The sequence below is a fragment of the Syngnathus acus genome, chromosome 1 (genome assembly GCF_901709675.1).
Source record: "Syngnathus acus chromosome 1, fSynAcu1.2, whole genome shotgun sequence".
NCBI lineage: Eukaryota > Metazoa > Chordata > Actinopteri > Syngnathiformes > Syngnathidae > Syngnathus > Syngnathus acus.
The window spans coordinates 2,736,251-2,762,601 of NC_051087.1; the positions used below are offsets into that span (position 1 = coordinate 2,736,251).

Sequence of the window (26,351 nt, forward strand, 5' to 3'; positions counted from 1 at the left end):
CACTGATAAATAACAAGAAAGACAGATTGTTTGTTTTTTGCCTGAAACAACAGGTTTTCACCATTCCAGTGTTTATTAGAAAGAAAAACACGAGAGATTTTAATCGGAAGGATAATCTCGTTTTGAAACTAACCCCGTGTTATAAAGTTCTTAACTTGACCCTGTTTGGATGAAATTATATCTTTGAAGTCAATCAAATAGTGCAGTTTGTTTATAGACCTAAAATTTCTTTTTTAATGCCTACCTACAAAAGAGCATCTATCCTAAAGTTGGATCTGTAGATAGTGAGGGTGTTCCTATTAATATGACCTGCGAGTTGATTTCCGCACATGTGGGCTTTTGGCTCACAAACGAGTATGTAATATCTCGTTTAATTAGCAAAGCCGAGCCCTCGGACTAACAGGCATATGTTCTTCACTCTCCCACGGCCTCGACCACGCTATGAATATGCATAGCGTGGGACCTCGCAAGCTTGTTATCCGCCAATGAATTCAACACAAGCCTAATCCCAGACCTATTATTTACCCCTTGACCAAAACATGCAAGTGGGGCTTCCAGACGCTTGACTTGCTTGGAACGGCTACCTTGGGATTCAGCTGCCTGCATATACCTTTTTCTCTCTCTCCCCCATTCACTTAGGACAAATACAGTAAAAGCCTCCCTCGGTTAGACGACTTTCTTATAGGAGCAGGAAACTATACTGTACCCAATTGAACTCTGTTACTAACCAAAACAGCAGCACAGAAGTAGACATTGTTGCCCATTATAAATGTGTTGAAAAATATCTTTTAATTAACCCTCAACATATTGATGGTTGGACTAAAAACTGTTATTTTTAGTTGTAAGTTGATCTATTTTTTGTTTTTATTAAGGATACAATGTTAATTTATTGACACATTATACAATTTATAGTCGCCTAGGTGATGGGGGGGGGGGGGGGGGGGTCGAAATGTTTGCAAAAGTTTGATATAATTCCACAATGTGAAGCAAACATCTTGTGTGATCAACGCTGAGACAAATTATCGGGGTATTATTTACCGGGATATTCATTTAACGACGTCCATTATTGCAGTTGAGAGCTGTTTCTAAAAAGTGTCTCATAATTTTTTTTTATGTTTCTGCATGAAGACGCCATACTTCGTCCGTGCATGCCACAAATCAAGTCATCAAATAAGCAAGCCAAGTCACACGGGGAGCGCAAAGAAGCTTGCAGACACCTTCGCTGCAGGGCTGCGCAGACGGACAACCATCCAGGGGAGTGCGTGCGTGCGTGCGAGTGTGTGTGCATGCGTGGGGGCCGGGGAGGCGTATTTCTTTTCTCTCCTAGCTTTTCCTCAAGGTAGGACAGACACTTTCAGATTGTCGGCTTGTCTCATTTGAAGGCAAACTCAGAAAAGGAAAGGGAAAAAAGGACGAAGAAAAAGAAGGCGACGTCGTGATTGCGCGTTCGACTATCCTGCGTGACGCGTAGTTGGCAGCAGACCCCCAACTCGCAAGCCGGTTCCGAAGCCCCCCCCCCCCTAAAGAATCACCTACGACTATCAAGTACAAGTTTTCTAATCGAGCGCCGATTCACGGCACGCGGCGAGCAGCAGCGACGAGGAGAAAGTTCCCCGCTTGAGGGCGAAAGCAGACTTTTCGTGTGCGGGAGGACGCAAAGTTTGCCAACGCGCCAAAGGAGTTCGACAGTTCTGTCAGATGCGACATGCAGCCATGGTAATTACGATTTTTTGTTTCCCCATTAAGCTTATCCTTGTTACAGAATCAGGAGATGACACTGGGTTTTACTTGGTTTATCCGATGGTACGTGAACGCATCACAGCAGATGCGTGCGTTTGTCATTTTCTTCTGCCACTTTTCTTTTTTTCTTCACATAATCATTTATCAGTGAGGTTTGTCAATAAAAATACTACCAAAATACAACCCCTAAATTAATCTGTATTAAATTTTAACCATATTTTAACATGTAAAAGATCAAAAGTGACATTGACACAGTAAGTGTCACGTAATCCACTTAAAGCCACCGGCAAAGTGATTTATGGATGTTCTAAAACACTTCCACACTGACCAATTGACTTCAAAATGTCACCAATAAGCCATGCACATTCATTTTGTTGCATTTTCTGGATTATGATAAGGCCTAAAATTCCTTCAGCCCTCATCTGTGTCCTCATCTATCCTGCAAATGACACATTTTGTTGGTTTTGGGGGGCTTCCCGAAGCAGCCGCTCTTAAATATTTATTCATTTGATCAAAAAGGCACATAAAAGGTGAAGACAATATTTTACAACCTTGTCCTCTTATCAGGATTATAAAGGGAGCGCGCATTGAGTTCACACAAAAGGTAACACACACATATGCCATGTCCACATTTCGGTGAAGAGGAAGGAGAGAGCAGAAATAACGAAACAGTGCAAGATGGATGACCCCCGCTTGAAAGCGCCGCCAAAGTACCTTGACACATTCATCAATGTGTGTGTGTTTGATATTTTTGGCCTGGCTTTTGTGTGTGTGTGGGTCAGAGATGTTCTGGAGGTCTGGGTTTTTGGTGAAGAATGCCAATTTACATTCCAGGGATGTCATTTCCTTACTTTTACCTTGGTGCTGCTCTCTTCACTGGCAGTGCAGAAGGCATGCATGTGCATGTGTGTGTGTGTTTCACTTTTTCTTGACCACAGAACAAAGCTCCTTCACTTGTACAGGTATTGGCATTGAACGAGAGCAAAGGATTAAGATCACAAGAGTTGCCCTGGGGCTCTCTTTGCTAAGTGGAGATAAATGACAAAGAGGATTCGTGAATCACAGAGAAGGTGTGTGAAGTTTTAAGAAGCATCCCAAAATATGCCGTCATTGGCTGGAAGAGATGACATCAGAGCAATGCGATTGGCCATCAGGACGAGGCCGCGACCGCTCGCTTTCTCCATCTTGTCTAATAATTTGATTCTGGTCCGAATTTGGATTGAGTTAACGCCCCGCCTCCATTTTGCGCTTTGACCAAATTTTTATGAAGATACGGCGATGCCGTTAGCATGCACAGCAAATAAAAATTTGCAGCAATGTTGCTATAGATGCTCCTCTTCAGCTAATCACGTGGCGATGAGAATTGGAAGACCAAAAAAAAAAAAACGCAGAGGTTGTCAGCCCAGTCGTGATTCCTGTGGTACTTTGGGAATCATGAGAGGGGAGAGAAGTGTGTGTGCAGAGCCGCCGGTTAGTCGGTTCAATAATCTCCTGGACAGGTGGGCCAGTGAAGACCCTGTCCGCCGCTGCCCCTTAGAGAGGCTGCTAATGAAGAGAAAGGCTGCTTAGAGGTGCTCTGCTCCGACCCCATCAACCCTACCCTCTACCTCCTGCTGGCTTCCTCTGATTACCGGCCGAGACCAGAACACTCCATCCTCTCCATTCCGCCTCCGCCACCGAGTGCCACATCACATTTCCCTTTGTTTGAAATAGAATGCCGTGAGGAATAAAAATAACGCTGAGAGACTAACTCTATTAAAACGACTTTTTTGGATGACCATAAAATAGAAGTCAGACCAAGCAGGGGCTTAAAAATATGGACGCCAATTCCCGAATTCATGATGTGTATGATTAAAACGAAGACCCAATGACTCCATGACAGATCACCCCCCCCCTTCTAAAATATATATAATGATTTCAACCAACTATGATATAAAACACAGCAAGCTAAGCCAAACACCCCTATGCCCCAGGCCAACATGGTACGACCCAGATCACCTTTACGATTACAAAGCTTTGCTAGTTGGGCTACGAAACATAATCGGACCTTTACGACTTAAAACAGTTGCTTTTACCACATAGTCGAGAAGTAATTCCGATTAGCATCGCTTTAACCGATCACATGCGTTAGCTTAGCACATCTCAAGGTACATGGGCAAGACCATTCAAGTGTCCAATGGCTGTATGAACATTGATTCCCAAAAAATGCCCCCCCCCCCACATGTCCACGCTATTCAATGCTTTTTAACAAATTATTTTTTTTACAACTCATTACCATTAGCATCATTTTAGAATTTGGAAGGATAATCACTTCCATGTTCCTGCTGCAAAGTTAAAACCTCAGCAATGCACGGATGAATACAAAGTATGTGAGACACGCGGGGAAGGAAGAGGAAGGAAAAAAGAGAAGACATTTATTTTAGAGGAACTTTATCCAGACAGTGATTTCAAAGCAACATTCTTGCGGGGTATTTATCCATCCAGGGGTGGGTCGCCGCTGCACCCTTTTGGCCCCAGTAATGTCTCAGGTGGCCCGCCGTGCGTCTTGGCCATGACAGAAAAGGTAATATTGTGAAAAGGGAGTGGAGTGGGGCGAGGGTCACACACCTGTGGAGGCTCGAGATGGAAAAAAATGTTGGAAACAAGACACCGAGACTGCAGCCGAGGCGGAGGACAGAAAACAAATTGCACGGCCCGGGTTCCTAATTTTAAGAAAGCAAGGGGCGAGACGTTAATAATCCGAAACAATAAACACCTAATAGATATAATTAGACTTCTCGCTGTCTCGGCGGCACGGCGTAAGAAATTGAATCCTCACTCCTCACTTAGACTTTAATTTCCTGCGAATACATTTTAAAACTCTTCGCTACCTTAAATAAACAATGGCCGCTGATCAACGGGCTTAACGGCTGTTATGACAGCAGCATTTAGCATGTTTTTACTCTTGCCTTATCACATAGATTTTTATCTGCGGGACTTGAAATCCGCTAAAAGATAGATAGCCTTTGCCTCTTTCTGTTGGCTGTCTTTAATCAGATTACAATCAAGATGTGTTTAAACTGGAACCTGAAACTTGTACTTACACACGCTCCTTTTTTCCCTTCTCCTTCATTTTTAATCCAAACACAATTTCCCGAGAAAGGAAGGACCAAGAGAGAGAAAAATCAGTGCGCTACATTAATGTGCATTTAGTGAATTATTAGCAAGGCAAGCTTCAAAGATACATTTGCGATTCTTGACATTTTTAGCTGTACTTCGGGATCGCTAAATTTTTTTTTTATCAATTGGGCTTGAGAATAGATTCCAAAATGGCTTTCATTATTTGTCAGAGATTTCCGTGTTCACACCCACAACGGCGCACAACGGTGTTTTAATACGACGGTTTGTGCATGTCTACAAAATTACCTGGTCAAACCTGCCCCTGCGTACATTTAAAATAGGAAAAACAATAATTTTCTCAATATTTCATTTTTGTCTTTGAAACATTAATTACACTTTAGAACTATGGGGGGGTAAACCTGCTGCTTTAATTGGGTTTATCCATATCTAATGAGTTAGTGCGGGAAATAAAATATTTCCCTGTGTCGGCGTGGCAACAGTCCAGCTGGTAGTGAAATTGCGTTTGAATGGCAATCCATACGTTGCCGAGCAGACCGTAAGTCAAAGCGACTCTCGGAAAAGGAGTTTTCTCACAAACGGGAGCGAAACGGTTCCGTTGGGACATTGGCGCTTACGTGGTGTCGTTTACTTTTTATGGTTCCCTACAGCCATAAAAGCCACTCGCTGGAAACTCCAACAACTTTCTTTTGTTTCTTTTTTGACTTCACATGACTTTCTGCGCAGGTTCTTTACATGTTTACTCATCAGCGTGCCTGCGAAACGAAAGCGCTCAGGAAAAAAGTTCACCTCGGGCCACGCGGGGTTGATTTGATTAAAAGAGAATCATTTGCCCTCGAGGTGTCTTTTCTGTTCTCTGCCGAAAAGCTGGCGTGAGAAATGTGATATGACAAGATAAGTGGTGGCTCATGAAAAATTCCTGAGGACCGAGACGTAGCATGTTGACTTTGGAATGGGTGGTGTGGAGAAGCGCTACCCGACAAAAGTTACTTTTCCTGCAAAGTGGCTCACTCCAGAATGTTCTCATTTAGAACCTGTTTATATACACAGCAAAGGATGGAGAAAGTGTACACCCCCCCACACACTGTACTTCATTCCAGACATTCTCTCCACTAATACTGTTATTGGCCACTGTGTCTTTAAATAAATCAATGAAGTGGTACGGTGACGAGTGAGCTTGGACAAACAAACTTTCTCGCCAACACGTGCACTTTTTTGGAAAATTTCTGTGTTGGATTTTTGCTGAGAGAAGTCAACTGGCCAGCCATTTGAAGTACATGATGGACAACCATTCACCTATGTGCAATTTAAATGAGGGGTGTCCAATATATGGCCAGGGGGCCATTTGTGGTCCACAGTCTGTCTTGTAGCGGCCCTCAGCATATATAAAAGAAAAACTTTTGGCACAGTCTGCAACCCTCCTGACAACTACTACAACTAATAGTCCTAAGAGAGCTTTTTGAAATATGCAAAAAAACTTTACAATAAAAAAGTTAATATTTCTCTTAATCATGTCTCATGAATATTTCAGTTTCAGAAGCCCAAAAAAAAATCCCTTAGATTGTGCGGACGTACTTAATGATGAAGGAATCTCACCAGCTTTGTTTGTGATAATGTAATGGAAACGCATATAATGCTTGTATAGTCTAACATGTTCCCATCTTTAAATACTAAACAGAAACATGTTGGTCGGCCTTCTTTAGAGCTTCACAAGGTTTACACTGACAATCATCGGACCTTCAATGAAGCAATCATGTTTTTTTTTTTTAACGCTCATTCAGCCTTGGCAAAGCCTTTTTTTTTTGTACCCTGACTTTAGTTGGGAATTTGATTCCGCCTGAGTTATTATTACTATTTGTGTTGTGTCCTCAATAGCTTGTATAGACGTTAGTCTATTTCTACAAATATAAAGAAATTATATATATATATATATATTTTTTTTTAAAAATATATATAAATAAATATACACACAATTTTTTACACCCCTATTGATCACAGTATGTCTCAACACAGCATTATATACATTAGTTTCGGAGTTACGCGACAGTGGCCTGTTTGAAAAGAGCGGCTGTCGTTGCTGAGGGCGGGGGGGTGAGGCGTCGCTGATGTTTTTAGAGCTGCGGGGGGAATTCTGCTGACAGGTAGCGTGCCGGCTGGAGGGGGGGACAGTGGCGCTTTTGAGGAGGACACAAGAGACAAGTCTCCCAAAGCGGCAGGCGGGGAGGAATAGGGCCTCTTTCATGTGACTCTGCATTCCGCCAAGGCAGGCGCAGGCACAAGACGGAACATGCGTCTGACGCGAACTCCGCCCTCTGCCCCTTTCGTCGCTCTGCTGCTTGATGACCTTAACGTTTATCAAAGGTCCCCGCGGTGGAATTCTTTCTGACCATCTGTGTCAACGTACGCGGCGTGGCATGCACACACATCTGCTTTACGCATTAAGCCTCCTTGTAAGGTTTGAGCGGAAAATTATACGGAAAGTTTCGCAGGGCAACGTGTTTATTAGTAAACCATTAACTAGCAACACTGCCAAAATTGTGGATCAGAAACGAGGAGTTAGAAAGATACGTTCTAATTTGAATCGATTTCAATTAAAAAAAGATTTGCATTAAAGAGCCAAAGCTGAACAATCGGAGATAAGCCCAGATATAGATTTAACCAATCTTCAACGGACTGTTTCATACAGCCGTCACGCAAAAACCACCACACACACACATACACATTCTGTCCTCTTCCATGTTCCTTTATTGTACCTCCTGTCACTTTGTCCTATTCATTTAACCTTTCATTAGAGCTAGCAGACAGTCTGCACAGCTTCAGGAACAATGCCAAAAAAGCCCCACTGTCACACTTATTAGATTCCTCTGGCCTCCTTCTACCCCGGCAACTCAATATGAAGGGCGAAACGGCCCGTGAGGAGGGACCGCGGGATCGTGAGCGGGGGGGCAAAATGGCCGCCCCTCTCTCCTCTTGACTTTAACGGGCGGGAAAGCCAACCGTTGACAGAAACGTGAGAGGATGAGCAACAGTGAAAACACAAGCGGTTTGTGTCGGGATTGTTTTTTTTATAATGGTCAGCGAGGAATTCGGAAACCCCTTGAGGACATACGGACACTCCCATCACCTCCTCCTACTTCCGTCGCTAGCGTCTCTCTTTCTCCCATCCCATAATCTCAACATCTGTAAAAATGCTTAAGGCCTTCATTTGGCTGTGAACGATAACATGGTCGTCTTGTAAAGTATATTGAATGAGGCACGTGGGGCTCACTGTGGTGATTACTCGTCTGAAAAGTTCCAGGACTGGCCACACTAACGATATTTTTCCAACTCCAAACCACAAATTGAGAGTTTTTCTCGGACAATCACCCGGCCCGACATAATGTGGCGTTTGCTTCGTTCAGAGGTGAGAATTATGGCGGCACAATTAGTGGCTGGCTCACCATGACAACGCTTTGAGCATCTGACAGTTCCTTGCCCAGCGACGTATCACCGTGCTGGAACACTACTTACTCGACTTGACTCCATCTGGGTTTTTTTGGTTTTCTCTTTCCTGTGGACCTTTGTCAAGGCCAGGATGACTAAAATCTGCACCGAAAAAAAGTATCGCATGTGCGAATGCTTTCAAGAAGACATACGATCATAAAATCCTGAGAATAACACGAGTTAAATTTTAAAATACAATTTGTCATTTGTACCAATTTTCAACTGAGGAGCATTTTCTGAAGTTAGTGAAGATCTTCAAATGTATTTTTTTTCTTTACTGCCCAAACAAAGGGTGAGTGTCATTGATGATCATTTATTGTCTGTTGATGCAAAAACCAAAGTGCACCTTTCTTCCTTTTCAATCAGCACTTCCAAATGTTCCCAAACAATTTGAAGCTTGACCCTTATTTGAAAAATTCTCCTCTCCACGTTGAATAAGGGACAGTGTTGTACGAGCGCCGCCGCCGCCGCCGCCGTGCCCTTGGCCACCGTAGGAGTGCTGGCAGTGGCTGGCTTTGATTGTGCTCTTTGTTTGGCGGGCCTTGCATAGCTCCACTTCATTTCGCAAAGCAATTACGAGGCTACGCGTCAAATTGTTCAATCTTAAACACGAAGAAAAACAAGTTAACTTTTTTCTCGTCGTGCTTGTCACCTGGATGGCGATCAAGGTCCATCCCTCTTTATTTGTGCGCTTAAATCTTTTCAAACTATTCCAAGGCTGCCTTCATTCACGTTTAGCACGCTGTGTGGGGATTCGCTCAGCACGGTAATACTCAAATCTTGAAGATATCCTCCACGGGGAATTGTGTGCCGAAATGGCAAAGACACACAAAAAGCGGCATATTTGTTTCCCATTGACAAAGATGACCAATTGAAAATGCCTTTTTTTATTCTATATTCATTTTCAAATGAATTCAGGTCGTCTTTGAATAGAAATCTCCCTAAATAAAAATATTTTTGATTTTTTATTTGAAACATTTTATGTTTATTTACAGTAGGTTATTTTTTTCTGTTTACATTTGTTTGCTGATCTTAAACATTCAAATGGGCAAATAATGCACAATAATAATCATAATTTTAGAAGGTGGCAAATAATTTTTCAGCACAAAATCTCAGACCTCATTTTACAAGGTAATCAATAAAAAAATGCTTTAAATCCTTCAAATATAAATAAGGATTAGCTTAATGGATACGCTACAGTATTGAGAAGTGTAAAAAAAATAATGAACTGAATGATATTCCCCCTTTCCTGCTTCAAGGAAAAAGGGATGAATCATGTCGTTCCTTTTTCTCTCTTTCTTTTCGTCCCTGTCCGTCTTCCTCCTTTTCCATCCCGCCCCCCCCAGCATGGAGCTTGTATTTATTAGCCTCTAAGTAATGACTTTGCTTTCTCTTTTGATAGACTGTTATTGCTCTAACCGGCCTGGGTCCCTATAGGTATTTGGAGGCTTTCCAGTTTTATTAGACAAAGGCCTCATTATTCAAGGCCGGCATTAAGAGTACCATTAGATCCATTTGCCCCCTAGTCACAAGTATCCAGTTGCAGCCAATTCATATTATAGCTGCCGCTCGTGTCGTATTTACAACGCAAACATCACGCCGCCTCCCTGCCAATGTTAAATGTGGACCGTAATGAGCCAGCCTTGCCAACGATTTTATTTTATTTTTATTTTTTTAGCGATACAGTCGACATCAGCATTTACATCACAGTAACATGAACCGCATGTTTCTACAAAGAGCCGTAAACGGCGACAACATGGCGGGGAAATGCCGTCGGGAATGAGGAATTGGCCGTAGAAGTTGAAAAGCGCGGCTCGGAGTCAGCAAATGAGCGATACTGAAGCGAAACAATGCATTTTCAATTAATTACTATACAATTATTCCGGACGAACAGAAATGAAGAAACGCACAAAAAATATACAGTTAGTGACGCACACATGCACACCAGACCATTGGTATTCACATGATAAATTTCAATTATTTTAGATATAATATATTCTATTATTTACGCCTCTAATAAAATATTTCTCTCTTAATATTTCTGTGAGGTAAAATGGCTTGCTCGATGGCCATTGGTCCATCGTTAATGTCGAGCCCTGTGATTGGCTGGCCCTTGCAGTTCTAAAAAGCCTCAAACTATTAAAAGAATAAATAATCATGATTAATAAAAATACAGTCAATGTATTATGGGCACATTGAATGGCTCACACCTGATTTAAAAGGATCATAAAGAAAGAAAGTTCAAACTTGTGATTTCTTTGTTTCACTTTTGTTTTTAATCTCTACGCAGCCACCTGTGTCTCCAATAAGGTGCTCATCCTTTCTAATCGATGGCCCCTTATTGGTTTGCGCGTTTGGTCAAATAACTCATCGCCTTCTGGCCCCCGAGGCAAGAAGATCTAATCTAATAAGATATCGCTTTACTCTCCTGGATTGTCGGATTGTGTGTACAGATATATAAAATAAATACAAATATATATGAACATGATGAAAGGTATTTATTTGTGACCAAAACTTGATTTCAACCAACAACGCTCACAAAGATTCTCCTTCGTAACGGGGGGAAAAAAATCTAAATATTGGCGGTCCAGTAATCCATTTACTAAGTATCGGTGACCGGTATCGGCAGCGTCAATGAGACCCGATACCTTAATGAACGGAAAAAAACTTGGGACACTTAACAAAAAAGTAGCTATTTTTGTACCTTTTGTAACGTAAGCGCATTAAATTGTTCTGCCTGTCATTAGCAACCAAATTATTATTTTTATTTAATTATTTTACACATGGCCAATTTCACATGGCCTGTAAACTTGACAGCGGGAAGTTAGTTTTGTCATAAAACAGATTTCCATAATTTCCTATGGGAAAAACTGTCTGAAGACACACACACACACACACACACACACACATTAGGAGTTTTACTGCCATAAAAAAAGACAGTCAAGCATCTCTTATGTCATTCTTAAGGGCCTCCTATATGGAGTATGCTCCTGCAAAGATAAACATACAGTCTATAGCGTGCTCGACAAAAACACACAAACACGCACGGAACTAGAGAGCAGAAAATAGTGGTTCAAAGTAAGAAAAACATTCTTATTGTTTCCATCTGTCAACACACTTTCTGTTGTGTGTCTGCATGTCGGAAACAGTGTGCGAGAGATGAGGATGTGTGCGTGTGTTGGGGGGGCTCGAAAAAGCGAGAGGAAAAGAAAGAGTAGCACTTTGGAAGTAAAGCTGTCATTACTCCGGCTGGCGAACTCTCTCGTAAATACTCATAATGAGACGCTTTCAGCCGCCTAATCATTTGTCAGTGCGGTTGGAGGTCATGTGAGAGGGGAAACTCGCTTTCTTCTACGTCTGAGGGACAATATTCAGTCAAGTTGTATTGTATTGTACAAACAAACAAACATCTTTGTAACGTACCAAAATAGCGTCGTCGAGAGATGTGCATGCTACTCGCTCCAGTAAAAGCAACAGCCAATAAATAAAAATAGGTCAATACGACTTGCTTTTTTTTCAGTGTCAATGGAGATGCTAATTAAGCTAACCGTGCTTCCTTTCCTTTCGTGGCTGCCATGTAGGCAGGGAAGAAAATCGTCATATCACTTTTGATCGTAAAGTCGCCCCTTCCAACACGGCCGCTTTTTAGCCTGATTGGCTATGACGAGCGCAACAAAGCCGGAAACGACTACGCTAATAGACTTTAAAATTACCGTATAAAGTGACATTTTCAGTGGACATTGGTTCCAAGTTGGTTAAATAGAGGTCCAAGAGGAACCAAGAGCACTGGAGGTGTTGTACTGGCGGGCTCGGAAGAGACTTTACGTCATTGGTCTTTTAATTAGCTTTTTTTCCCCCATCTCTAAGCAGATAACAACAGGTCGCGCGGCTTGCCGCTCGCGGAAACCTCGTTGATAGGAAAAAAGCCGCTTCTCTAGCGACTCGTTAGCCGTTTATGATTCATATCTGCTAATCCCCTTCCTAAAGCTGGTAATGAAGCTAATTGGACGTCGCGTCTTGACCGCAATTCACTTTATTGGTCAGGTAGTCGGGGTAATCAGAGAACAAGGTTACGTCTCGCAGACGATTAAAGGCCATCCAAGTTAAGCTTCCGTACTTTTCCTCGCTCTTATTTTGATCTGATTACGAACGCTAATACGTGCTAGCTAAAGCGTTACACGGGTCGCCTTCCCAGATTTTAGCTTAAGTGTCGTCCTCGGGCTGCTTTGGCTTAACCTTCTAACTAGGAAGGTAACAAGTTTACATATTGAAAACAAAAGCCTGGATTACATTTTTAGTGTAATTCCATTACACAATGGACTGTTCGAATAAAAAAAATGGCTTCCACTTTCTAGCTGGCATTGATTGAGCAAGTCTCAGGCAAGCAAAGTTCTTTTAGTAGTTGAGCACTATCAAAGCAGTAGCAGGACCATAAAAAGCTTGTCGGAGTCTGTTATTTATTTAGCCCACCAGTCACTAGTTTGATGAAAAGATACACAGAGAACAGATGCTCAAGGAAATGGTTTTCCCGAAGCCGCCACTGTGGCCCGACATTTTTTTTTAATTTAATATATCACAAATGGATTGCCGAGCGTCGCTGCGTTTGTTTGGAAGTCCCGCTCGCCGCTAGCTGCATCCGTATCTCGCTTGCCGATAGCACCTGACACGACTCAAATGTGTGTGTCCCCCCCTCTCACATCAAGCAGAGCAACTGTGGTGGTTTTGGAACACCTCGATAAAAAAGAATTACTTCTCGTACAAGATCAGATTTGTACTTTTTGATTAAAAACATTTCTCAGTGTTTGAATCATTGTCCAAGTGAACTCTTGGAGGATTTTAAAGAGGCTCAACTGCCTCAAGAAAGAAAACAGGAGGAGGTCAGCGATGGAGAGTTTAGCTGCTATGGCAACTCCTCAATTCTTCTTCTTAAGAACTGGAAAGTAATGCCGTTAATTATCGAAGGAGTCAAAACGGACGGATGCTTACGCTACACTGATGTCATCCGATTTCCGTCGATAATGGTAGCGAGCGAATCTGAGCTGAACGGCGGGAGGTTTTGAAGACCCGTGACACCTTCTGGGTCACCTGACCTGCGGCGCGCCCCGTCATCCAATCACTCTCACTCTGCGGGAGCGCTCCCGTCCGGCGCAGCTAAAAAAACACGGGAGCAGTTGGAAAAACACGGGGCACGCTATACCTTTCACGTGCGCTGCACATTGCCTTTTGCTTGCTGCTCGTGTTTATTCAGCTTAAAGTGTCACCGCGGCCTAATCGCATGATCCCGACACGTTGGTGCTTTTAGTCGCCGAGTCCTAAAAAACTTTTTTGGTAAAACCTCACCGAGGCTCTGTTTTGTTTAATAAACAAGTCCCGAGTACATGTGTCAGATCAGCGCTGGTGGACCGCCTGCTGGCAGCTTCTCCAGTACGGCGAGTCCCCCCCCCCCCTCCGCCTTTGCCTCTCCGCTGCCTGGCGTCCCCTCCTCTTGCAGTTCATGTTTCAGTTTGCTCCCAGGAGCTCGCAACTCCGTGCCAGACGGAAATTTGCTGAGGTTGCAAGGAGCCCCCTCAGAGGCCACACGGAGGAGGGACAGAAGGGAACAATCGGGCCCAGTCCTCCCCTCCTCACCCCCTCCTTGGACTTTTTTTTTTTTTCTTCTTAACTTCTTTCGACCCTTCTCTCGTTTCCTCTCCCAGTGTCTCTCTCGTCTGTGTCCAGACTGCCAGGATGCACGGGTCCTCGGGGTGTCCTGCTTTTGGCTCCAGTCCCTCACTCCACGGCCCTCCAATAAGAGTATCTAGTCATAGTCTTAAAATGAAAAAAGCTGATCAAATTATCTCATTTTATGAGAATAAAAATGTATAAGATTACCAGGATTGGTATCTGTAAGGTAGCCTGACAATATCATGCTGGCCCAGGGCCATCAGGCTACCAAAAATGATGGACCCTGTACTTTTGTAGAAAAAAAAAGTCTTCAAAAAGTCATCCTATCCCGAGAATCGTCGCAACGTCGTGAGAAAAAAAGTGTGAATACACATGTCCTCTGGGTGAGACTCCCCCCTCCTCCTCCGGGCCATCTCCCGAGGGGCAAAAGCCGGTGGGGCCATCCAGTCCCGAGCTGTCCATCAGCGCGGCTGTTTACTCGCGGCGTGACAGGCCGACACATCTGGAGCGCATATTCGCAAGTGTTCACACTTGCTGCCACCAGGCGCATTCCTGTACCCCCCCTCCCGCCCTCCCTCCCCGACGGCCCCCGCTTTGTCGTTAACGGCAGGCTCACCTCGAAAGTTGAAGCACGCACACACAGATTTGTTCCTGGATTTTTTTTCCCCACTTCTTGCTTTTTTTTTTCTTTCGCCCCTCCGGCGCTTTTTCAGTCGCATGACAGAAATTGGACCAGCAAGGAGGGTGGAAAGATGGGGGCGTCGGGTATGGGGGGGGCAGTCAGACGTCTCCCATCTACTTTGAGTCTCCATCCCTTCCCGGTGCGCACAAACTAATTAGAGTCATCCCTCCCCCCCTTTTTTGGAAACCCGTGACTACGAGGTCTGATGAAGTGACACTCTTTCCTCTCCGTTGCCCACCCCATGCGCCCCCTCGCTCATCCTCCCCCCCCTCCCCACTCTGTCTGTTTTCTCAGCATTCCTGCGCCGCTGTGTGACTGTGACGGCTTGTCATCTCGCAGGAATGTCCCGCTCTCCCACCTCGTCGCTGCCATTTTGGCACAAAGCGTTCGCTCCTGGTTACACACGCACACATACGCAGATGGCGTCCATAAGGCCTTCATTTTGAAATGTCCACAATTTATTTATTATTGAATTTGGATATAGTTTTAAATTTACGAGACAAAAGTTTTAAGTCATTTTTAACAGGAAAATTTTAGATTTCTTTTTTTTATCATAGTCACAAAATTAACAGAATGTTACCAGAAATACCAAACAACAATAAATTAATTAGTTAAAAAAATTAATTAAAATTAATTAGTATTAATGCCATGACAAAAAAAGTTCACTCCCACAACAGCGCAGGCACCCATTTCGAACTAGAAAAACAACAAAAGGAAACTCCAGTAAATAAAATTTGTTACTGTGATAAAAATGCTTACCACACAAATGTAATATAATGAGAGAGAGAGAGGGAGAGAGAGAGAGCGAGAAAAAAACCACATGCTTCTTACAACTTATTTTAAAAGTTTAAGGTTTTCCTGCTATAGGAAAAAGTCACAATCTTCGGCGGTAACGACACAACCCTTGTAAAGTTGTGAGTTAAACGCTTGTGAGAGCAAAGCCGCAAGACGCAGTCTTGCTACGCGCAGATGGCGTCGGCGGGGCCGCATACCTACGCTTGGCGCTCCGCCACCAAAAGCACGGCCATTCTCACATAAGCCGGATCTTTTTGCGACGCTACAAAGTTATTTTATCTCACCGGACTTGCGGTAGAAAGCGGCCGCCGTCGTGTGCGGTAAAAACTGCTGGCCGATGAAGTCAAGGAGAAACGCTACAAAGACTCAAGGTTTGTGTCACTCAGCAAAATGGTCGCCTTGAAAGATCACAGCAGCCCAACAAGTGACACTTACTGGGACTTGCAGAACCCACGAGGACAAAAAAGGATATAATTGTCATTTTACGACAAAAATGTTACAATGTCAAATGAGCATTAGGTCATATCGAACAAAATGGTAATACATTTTGGGATTTTACGACCAAAAAAAAGGACTGCTAGACTCCATTACAGTATATTAGGATTCATTTCATACAAAAACTTTTTTTTTCACATTTTTGAAAGTGAGGTGTACCTAATGAAATGTCCAGAGTTTGAAGTCTTGTGTATGCGTGTCTCCTGATTGGCATCATCCTCTGGAACGAGCCTGGCTCCCTCTAGATCCGGTTGCCGTATTTGCACGTGTGCGATTATTTCTGTGTGTGTCTGTGTGTGTGTGTGTGTGTGTGTATAGGAGATATCACGGGGCTCTCATGTTTATTCAGCTCAACGCCTGGATGACCAGGACTTATCCGCTGTCCTGATTACCCTGCTTGGCCTGCCACCATTAATCCTTCAGAGACCCCAGGCTCCTTAAACACTCCTATCTTATACACGCACACACACACACAGACACACACACTGTACTCCTCATCACATGTCAGCGCTATAAAGTTTGCCCACAATTTCCTTTTCTCCGTTTTCGTCAGCCAAATAAATGCCCTCCCCGTAGTAGAAAGATACATGGTTACATTTGAGTAAATCAATCACCCCTAGGCCACTAGACGAGAAAATACAAAAAAAGTCTAAACACCTTACCCCTAATATATGCCTGCTGCTATATTCATTTGCGTAAATAAACACCTCCTAGAAACTGAGGAAATACCGTATATTTGCGTGTTTGCCGAGGAAAAAACAGTTCTCACTATTTACGTTCCATCTCCTGTATCAGCTCTCACATTTCACGATAAAGCAAGCCAATTTTATTTCACCTTGAGAAGGTTTTTTTTTTTGAACCCTCCCTCAATAAAACATATTTTGGTAAAAAGCATTCACGAGCTCGTACGTTCAGGTGGCCGTGCCAAGACATAATATTGACCGTGGCTGCGTTCCCTTTTCTGCTTTTCGCCCGTAATAAATGATGCAGATTAGGAAAGTAGAAACACATTGGCTTGATAAGCAGCCATTACTTATTATTGCAATCGTGTGTGTGCGTGGCGACTCACGCACACATGCACACACACGCACAATGTTGTAACTTGCGGTCTGTGTATGTTTAGAGGTCTCGGGTGGAGGTATTTGCGTGCGCTGCCAAGTCCCATTTGAATACACGCACAGTAGGGAAGCGTCCCATTATAAACACACATGGCCGTGCGTGCGTTCACATAAAAGTGCGACGTGTGAGAGCCCGGTTTAAAGCAACAATACGCAACAATGAGGGCTTTTGGGTTTGTTTGTTTTTGCTCCTCCTACGGCGGCAAAGTTGAACTGACTTTTGAGATTCATGTTGAAAGCACTGCACACAATATGGAAAAGCATTCATGCTAGCCTGACTATGATTGGTCAAAGGTCATTTGTCACTATGGTTTTAGCAAAGGTGGTTAGCGTCATGTTAGCACGTGATTAATTTTAGCTCACGTGACATAATTCTGTTGACAACTGCAACGTTGACACAATCGCTACACAACTTTGAAAGTAACGTTAGCAATGTTGCTAGCTCAAAAACAACAAGAGTTGGGTCTGGTTCACCAATATGGCCATATTTTATACTTTATTTTTTTCTTCCTATGGATTATGGATATATCTTCCACTTTATTGCAGGAAAGTTTAAGATGAGTTTAGTATTTTTAAGAAAAACTTGTAAAAGAGGAGTTGACTCCTCTGTCTACAACTCAAATCTCTTTTTTTTTTTTTTTTTTTGCCAAATGGCTGGTCACACATGTTGTAAGGTTGTTTTAGATCTTGACTTTCTATCTGGCATCTTGCCTTGGGAGGAACGCGTCCAGCACCTGAGCAGACATCCCCCCGCCACACCCCCCACAACACACACACACACACACACACACACACACACACACACACACACACACACACACACACACACACACACACACACACACACACACACACACACACACACACACACACACACACACAGGCATGTCCTCCTGTCCCTTTCTTCTCCGTCTTCTTCCCATAACAAATAGGAGAGAAGAATTCCCCTCACTTCTCCTGGGGGATTTTCACCCCCCCCACACACACACACACCTCCCCCAACCCACAAGGACTCCCTCCTCGCCTCGAACGCTTCCACAGCTGCAGTGGGGACAAACTCCTACCACAAAAAAAAAACTTTGCAAAACAGGGTGGAGGACACCACCCTCACATGGGTTCTCTTCACCTGACCCCCTCCCCACGCTGCACCCTCACAACTGAGATGACCTACTGGCATTAATCAAAGGGGAAGGGGTGTGCTTGTTGTGTGTGTGTGTGTGTGTGTGTAGTGCTATCGCTTCTTTGGAAGTCTTGGCAGCTATGTTAGTGGAAGTCCCCAGCACTTGGACACAGCCCATATGTGTGCGTGCACATGCGTAAGGAAACGGACCATTAGAATGTCCTGGAGCAGGGACAGGATGGGCGAGTGGGAGGTGTGCTCGCTAGTTTTGCCTCACATAGCAAATTAAGACATTTAAGAGGCATTCGTGGAAATTTGCTTGACTATAAAGCTGGTGTGGATTTTGCTTTTGATTTGGATTGATGCGATGAAAAAAAGAAAGTTATTTTTGCATCACTCATTCCTTGAGAAGGACAAAAAGAATCTATGGAATATGACTTGAACTTGGTGACACTAAAATTTCATTAATGAAATTCTGAACACTACAAAATGTTCTTATCAGTGGGGAGGAGCAGCAGTGTCAGTCTACGTGTGTTGAGACACACCTGGTCGGAATGGAAACACAAAGGGGCCCGCCGGCCCTGATCCACCTCGGCCTGGCTTTTCCTCCCCCATCCACTCCACCCGTCTCCCCTGCGGACCGCTCCGCTGCTGCACCCCCCCCCTCCCATCTAGCCACATTCCTTTCACGAGGAGACCTCTCCATCCTGTCCCAGGAGTCTGTGTGTGTGTGTGTGTTTGTTGAAGCGAGTGTCCTACAGGCCTCGCCTCTGGTCACTTTATTAAAGTGTGTTTTAATTTACTCCTATGAGCCTCTGTGACACACACACACACACATACAGCAGCGTCTCCCGGGACATGGCTTATTAACTCTGCTCCTGTCCGTCACAGTGTGTGAACACTTATGTTTGTGTGTGCGTGTTTGTGTGTCCATGTGTGTTGAGGTGGGGGGGTGACAAAACATCCGAAGCACATTCCTCAGTTTGGACACACGCACAAACACGTACACACTGCTATGGGTGTCAGTAGCACGGATGAGCAGAGGCCACGTAAACATGTAAAATGTCTTCCCGGTGACATACACACACAAATGCAATCCCGAAGTATTTTTTGTTCGTTTTGGATGCCGCACACCACATTTAGGAACGTGATTGACCCGATTGTCCTCAGTTCAGCAATCATCAAAATGTCAAATCAAGTCATGATCTCAAGTCCATCATCACATTTTTGACTATCAATTTGTGCTACTTGAGATTTTTTGTTCCAGTGCTACATTGTACAACTGTACACATATTTAGGTCTAATGGCAAGTTGTGTAAATCCAGAATTTTTTTTTTTGACAAACTCCAACTCGGATACATCTTCTCGCCATCAAAATCATCTTAACAGGCAGATTCCTCCTCAAAGGGCAACTTATCATTGAGGAAGGACTCCCCATATTGCTGAAGCGCTGTACGTCTCCATCGCCTATATTTCCTCCATAATTGATGTTTCGCAGGGGCCCTCTTGTAAATTATTCCGCGCTTGTGCGTCTGGCTATTAAATATGAAGGGAGGAGCTGCCGTGCGTCTCCAAAGGGAAGGCGGAGGAGTGGTGTCGGCCTGTCCTGAGGTCCTGCATCGCTCTCCGCGCCAGAAGCTCCGGGGCACAGCCAGAGGGCCTTCTCCGTCTTCTTGTTTGTGTGTGTGTGTGTGTGTCACTGCGTTCGCACTACATGTGTGTGTGACTATGGGGTTTGTGTGTGTCCTTGGACCTGAAGTGGCCTGTTGAACACATGTCACTTGTTTGTGAAAAATGTATTACGAGGGCTGCAAAGGCCAACCAGAGTGGGGAGGGGGGGAGGCAAAGGGGGTGGTGGATGGGGGGGCACAGCTGTAGGGGATTAATGCCCAGAGTGGAGGAGTCAAAGCCGGAGGAATGTTCCCCAGCGCCGCCTCAGGAGGGAGGGCCTCAGATGTGTCCTGCACTGCACAATCTTTACCTGCATTAGACGGGGGGGGGGGGGGGGGGGGGATTTGAGTGTGTGTGTGTGTGGTGGGGGTATTCCATCTTTGTCATCACCCCTCACCCGTTCCTCAAGGCACTTTTGGTAGTGATCAGGCCGAGTTCACAAGACTTCTCCCGCTCCTCCCCGCCTGCTTTCAGTGTCACATTCTTTGTCTTGTGAGGGATGTGATTTATGGATACACACAGGAAGTTGTGTATGGGAACATGTGTGTGTGTCATTGGAGTTGCAGGCACCAGGAAGCTAGAGGGAGGCATCGGAAGGCAATCATATTATTGATAAGGGCCCAAAGACTGAAGTGTGTTTTCTCTTGAGCACTCCAGATGGTGGACTAAAGTCTAGCGCCTCCGAAAGGTGAAACATCATATTGCAGGTCGTGAGTCATTTAACAGCCGCTGACGACGGGTGATGCCTGTCAGCGGCTGAGGCGAGGGATGTTGGGCACATCTGGACTGTATATATTCCGATGACAGGGGCATTTTTAGAAAAAAATTGAATGCTCACTTGGGAAGTGTACTCTAATTTATTCCTATAAAAATCATGAAGTCCAAAAATAAACCATAAAAAAACCACAACTAATAAAAAGTCAACAGAAATGAGTCATTTGATCATTTCTAATCGTGGGTTATTGTTAGAAAAATAAAAGTGTGCTGACTCGGTTTCTTGGTCACGGTAATCCTCCAAGGTTGTCTCAAAGGCACCTGGACTTAATCCCAAAGGTTCTTCAACTCCACATTCCGTCTTGGTTTCCTCCATGCCGTCACTCCTGCCCCCATACGTCAGGCGTTGACAGTCGTTCCGGACGCGGACCAACCCCCTCATTTGGGCGTGACATGTTCAATGGGGCCGCACTGATCGGCGGGGGTTGACCGGCGATTTGGAGGGTCTGTTGTCGTCGATGATAAACCCGCCCGTGCGTCCTCCTGCTCGCCCGAGCGTGTCTCCTCCGCAACCTCCTCCTTGTTGGGAAGCACTCCACCTGGTCCGGACAATTACCCCCACATCCACTCGTCACTCCGCGTCGCTCGCTGCCTTAACTCCCATTCCAGCCACTTAAGTCGTGACGGGTTAAAATGGATGCTTCAGTCACCCTCTGGCTCCCGCACTGTTATTACACACGAGGACGTCTGTTGACAGGCGGCGCCTTCTCGTCGTCATCTTGGACGTGTCGCTCGGAGGAATTTCCTATGACTGCCGCTTGTCTATTCTTCAAAATGATAATGGCTTTGGCGCGAGGGGATTTGCGGCTAACCCGGCCGACGTCTCGTCCGGCCGCCAAGCGTTGACTCAGGGCGAGGGTGCAGCCGGGTGCAGCTGGGTGAGGCGAGAGGTTGCGCAAAGGTCGGCACATCCCGAGCCTCTCCCTGTCGCTCTCCACGATGATGGCTTGCGAATATCACATGACCAAACCCAGAAATCAGATGAGCTGTGATTGGTTGTTGTCTTGGGTTTGTAAGAACGCTTGAAATAACATATTTATGTCAATGAGTAATTCCCCCCTAAAAAATAAATTTGTGCTTCAAACCCAGGTTGATATCATAGCGACCTGCAAACACAAACAGCTCCTTCATCTCCACTTGTGCGCTTCCACGCTTCACAGCCGGGGAAAGTTCTCGCATCTGCTTTTATTCACGAGCATTTATTAGCGTGACTCAACGCTTTCATGCTACCGCCAGCCGCTTTCAACGCGGCAAAATCCCCTCGTAGAACGCGTGATAAATAAATAAAGCACAAGCCGTTCCTCTCTCTAACGTTACCTTCTGCATCCAAAGCAGACACGAGGTGGGCATTAACGGGAACACATGCGGCGGCTCTTTAAATGGAGTGACGGAAAACGTCGTGCGGGACAAATAGATGGCGCAGGAAGTCAAGACGGGTAGAAAGGATAAAAAAAAAACGGGAGGGGAGCGATAAAGTGCTCAGCCAAGGAGTCGGAAGCGGCGTGGAGTTGTTGTTAGGTGTCTGGCTGTAACGGCGCGCCGCTCTTCCCCTGACACCTCCAAGAACTTATCATCCCTTGCATTCCTGCGCAGGGACACTCCCCTGCTTACTGACACTAAGCACTGCGTGTGTGTGTGTGTGTGTGTGTGTGTGTGTGTGTGTGTGTGTGTGTGTGTGCTTGAGTAATAAGGGCATACCGGCCTCCCTTCCCATGGACATCTGGCTGCAGATTTGTGTATGTGCACATATGTGTGCGTGTGTGACAATATGAGTTGCGGTCAACTCCCGTTTATCACACGGAATATGTTCCCGAGCCTCCCACCAAAGTTTAGAATCTGCGATAGAGAGATCATATCATTGTGATATAACTTTAATTTCATTAAATATATTTAAAATAGAGCCTTGTCAATTAATCGGATGATATTGGCTTTTTTAAAATCGGCAAAAAAAGTTTTTTTAAAACACATTACAGCATAAGACAAATATAATGACAATTAAAACATGAACTCCCTAAAAATTGGACAGTAAACCTCAACTGAGACTGCAAAGCATGAGAACTGCACAACACGTATCTCAAGTAGAGCAAAGCAGAATTGTCTGAATATGTCTCAAACCATGACTCACTGTAAAAAAAACAAAAAAACACTCAATATAACAAGGCAACACTGTATAACAAATTCAGAGAGAAAAGCAAGTCCATTTTCGCTTCCCCATCTTAGCAGGTAGTGACAAAGGAATTTCCTGCCATTGAATAGCAACAGCGTCCTCTCGGGTGTGGTGATTGCACCGACTCCCTCGCTGATTGGTGAAGCCGCGTGGCGTGCGTGGCGTGCGTGCCGGCTAAAAGGAAGCCCCCGTGTGAACTCTGCTGATTACGCCTCGTCTGCAAGGTCGCGCTTATAATGGAGGGTCGTCCAAACACGGAGAGCGACACGTCCGAGGGGGATTCCCTCAAGTCATTGTGCGCTCGGGGGACATTTCATACTTTCGCGGCCATTTTGGTGGAATGCTAAGGCTAGACAAACTCAAAGATTGGGACACCTATGGATATTGAGCTGACTCAAAATATTAGAAATGGCTCTTGATATGATGCAGTGTAGTTTTGGAGATAAAAAAAGAGGAAGCATTTTTAATAAGATCTCAGCAGGGAGGATTCCAGGACTTTGTTTCCATCCCGCGGCTAAAGTGGGGCCGATACAGAGAGGGGGCTGAGAAAACAATTCAGAAATATATTTTAGAATATCAAATAAAATCCTAGATGAGCTTAACTGGGGCTTCATAGAGGGGGCTATAGCCCCAGACCCAAACATCCACCCATCTCTGGAGCTCAAATATTTTAGCCTTAGCTAAATTAGCTAAGTCTTTTTAAATTTATAGTTACAATATCAATGAAAAATATTTCTTTTAAATTAGATTGGTGTCAATTTTTACTCCCCCAAGTCATTGTTAACTCCAAAGGTTGAATCAACGCAACTGGATTCTCTCAAACAGCGACCAAGCTATTAGGCTAACGATTAGCCGCAGTGTACCTAATCTTGCGTCGTGTACAGAGTGCATTAATTGCGGCCCAAAACACGCCACGTTAGCATACGCGGCATTACGCAAATGGATGGAACGAGATGCGTCGTTTTGCGCACAGCCCAGCAAATGTTTAATTGCCGTGCAAAGTTGCATTTCTCGAGATGGCCTCCTCCAGCGTCCATTAATCAGCGTCTCCGAGCGAAGGCGACGAGATGGGAAGGAAGAAGCGCTCGTAAAAACCACACACGCTCCTGTAACTACAATGGCTTTGCTTCGAGAGAGAGAGAGAAGAGCCACCCACTTTACCCCCACCCACCCACCCGCAGGCCCACTCTTGTGCCAAGTGTTCTCCCACTGAAGCTTGTTGCGCCCTGCAGCCCTGGCGACGGTGCGCATGTTGCGAGCAGCCAAGCGGTGACTCAGCAGAGCACGGCGGGTCAGCCAGAAAAAAAAACAACAAAAAAAAACGCAGTAACATGCAGGCCACTTGTAACACGGGCGTTAAAACAGTCGCCGTGGGAAGAGTCGGAGGGGGTTTGAGGTGGGCCACACTCTGACGAATAAAGCACCAATTTTCTCTTACATGCTTTTATGACTATTTTTTCTTTTTTTTATCAAGATAGCACATGAATCACACTGGCAAGTTGCTACAGAGCACTTTTAAGATGCAAGGCTGAAATGGATGACAAGGTAACGCACAGCTTTGATAGACCAACTGTTGAGTTATTAGTTAAAAAACGTAAACAATTCATTTCAATCTCTGATTTTAAGACATTTTTTTCAATATGTTGTGACGGAATTCATGATGAGCTGAAGTTTCGCAAGATTCACATAAAAAAAGACTTCGGGCGTATTTCATTCTTTTTAAAGCACAATGAAGATATTACTTTGAACATTGAGATAATTTGACTGTCTTGTGTGTCGGGATGAATTTGTCTCTCCCAAAGTGTGTGTGTGTGTGTGTGTGTGTGTGTGTGTGTGTGTGTGTGTGTGTGTGTGTCCATACTGTAGCATGTGTCTTGAGCCCCCGTGCCCTCTCCTGTGCCCTCCTCTATCTCCACGCCTGGATGCTAACCGCTAGTGAAGGCTAGCCAATTATCCCCAATCAAGCTAGCCTCCGCGGAGCTGGCGCGAGAAGAAGCTCCCAGCAGAGCTTACACGAGTCATTATGGGGCACATCCTGACATTAACTGTACTTCTTTACCTCCTTCGTCTTCTCCTCCATGCGCTATACGATCACATTGTCTCGCTCACTCCACGCCGGGCACTAATCAAAGCCAAAATGGACACACATGGAAGCTAATTTGTGGCTCGGCTGCGTAGTAGCGCGCTAAGGAAATATGGAGGAGTGGAGCGGAGTTCATGCGTGACGTCATTTGCAAAGGAGAAATGTTTGCGTGGAGGTACATTGCTGCTAACAGTTCACGTTATTATTTTCGATATTGTTTGTTAATGACAGGAGGTGCTATTACTCCTGAAACCCCAAGATTAGCGAAAAGTGCAATGGAGAAACCTGACTTGACATTTAAATTTCACAGAAAAATCAACTTTGTTAGTCAGGGATAATATAAAATAATGTAACTATGATCAAATTAATAATGGGATTTTTATAGTATTTTTTCAAACAAAATAAGGTGAAAATGGTCATTTAAGGTGAAATAATAAAATCCAACTACCGTAATTTTCGGACTATAAGTCGCGTTTTTTTTCCATAGTTTGGGTGGGGGGGGCGACTTATACTCAGGAGCGATTTATATACATATATATGGTTTTTTCTCACTTTTTTGGGCATTTTATGGCTGGTGCGACTTATACTCCGGTGCGACTTATAGTCCGAAAATTACGGTAATAATTTAACTACATAACTTTGTCATGTAATGCAATGTACTGTAATGCAATATAATAATACAGCATGATATGACAATATATACAAATGTTGACTCACCTCAGGAACTACGTGACAGTAGAATCACAAGATCAGAGACGAAGCTGTTAATAAGGAAAAACAGTTTTAGTGTTAGTCAACTTTTTATACATTCGCACTTGCACACCACAAGATAATTTCTTTTTACAACAGTTACTTTCTGGCCATTGCATTGTAGAGCTCAACACTGGGGGTCGCGAGGGGTCACCGGAGGTCATATTGATCCACGGTGACATTGTGTGCCTGCGTGTTTGTGCTGTGAGACAGTCAGTCAAGATGGCCGAGGTGTGGTGCCTTGAGGTGATGTGCTTCATGCTGCTCCTGTCTTGTTGTGACAGGACCAGCATTAAATGGAGGGAGTCGGTGACTGAGCAGTGACAGGCCCCACCCTTCCATTGCCTCTGTGTGTGTGTGTGCGTGTGTGCCAAAACATCCACATTTTTCGCCTCGCTGGGACAAGACATGACAACTGCGTGACGCCACATCCCACTGCTCATCAAGCCTTGCCGCTGTTATGTTAATGACAGCGGTAGCGACGCGTGCTAACATGCACCTATTCACTTCATTACCATACATAGCGCGGACATTAAAAAAGGGGGTTGGGGGTGCTCGAGAATGGCCGATCAATCATGGAAAAAAAAATCATAGTGACAATCATGTCTGGTATCAAGTAAGGCAAACGATTTGGTCTTATGAAAGGCTGACTTTCAGCAAAAAGACCACCATTTTGTATTTTTTGGTATGAA

At 44.5% G+C, this 26,351-nt stretch overlaps 1 protein-coding gene across 1 annotated transcript in view; it reads left to right on the plus strand.

Moving 5' to 3' along the window:
* Window positions 1-1,244: 1,244 nt before the first annotated feature.
* Window positions 1,245-26,351, plus strand: part of bnc2 (basonuclin 2) — a 105,896-nt gene continuing 80,789 nt past the window's right edge. Inside the window, exon 1 of the mRNA XM_037263850.1 lies at window positions 1,245-1,716. Coding sequence (XP_037119745.1) covers window positions 1,699-1,716 — 18 coding nt within the window. The 5' untranslated portion in view covers window positions 1,245-1,698. The remainder of the gene's footprint in view (window positions 1,717-26,351) is intronic.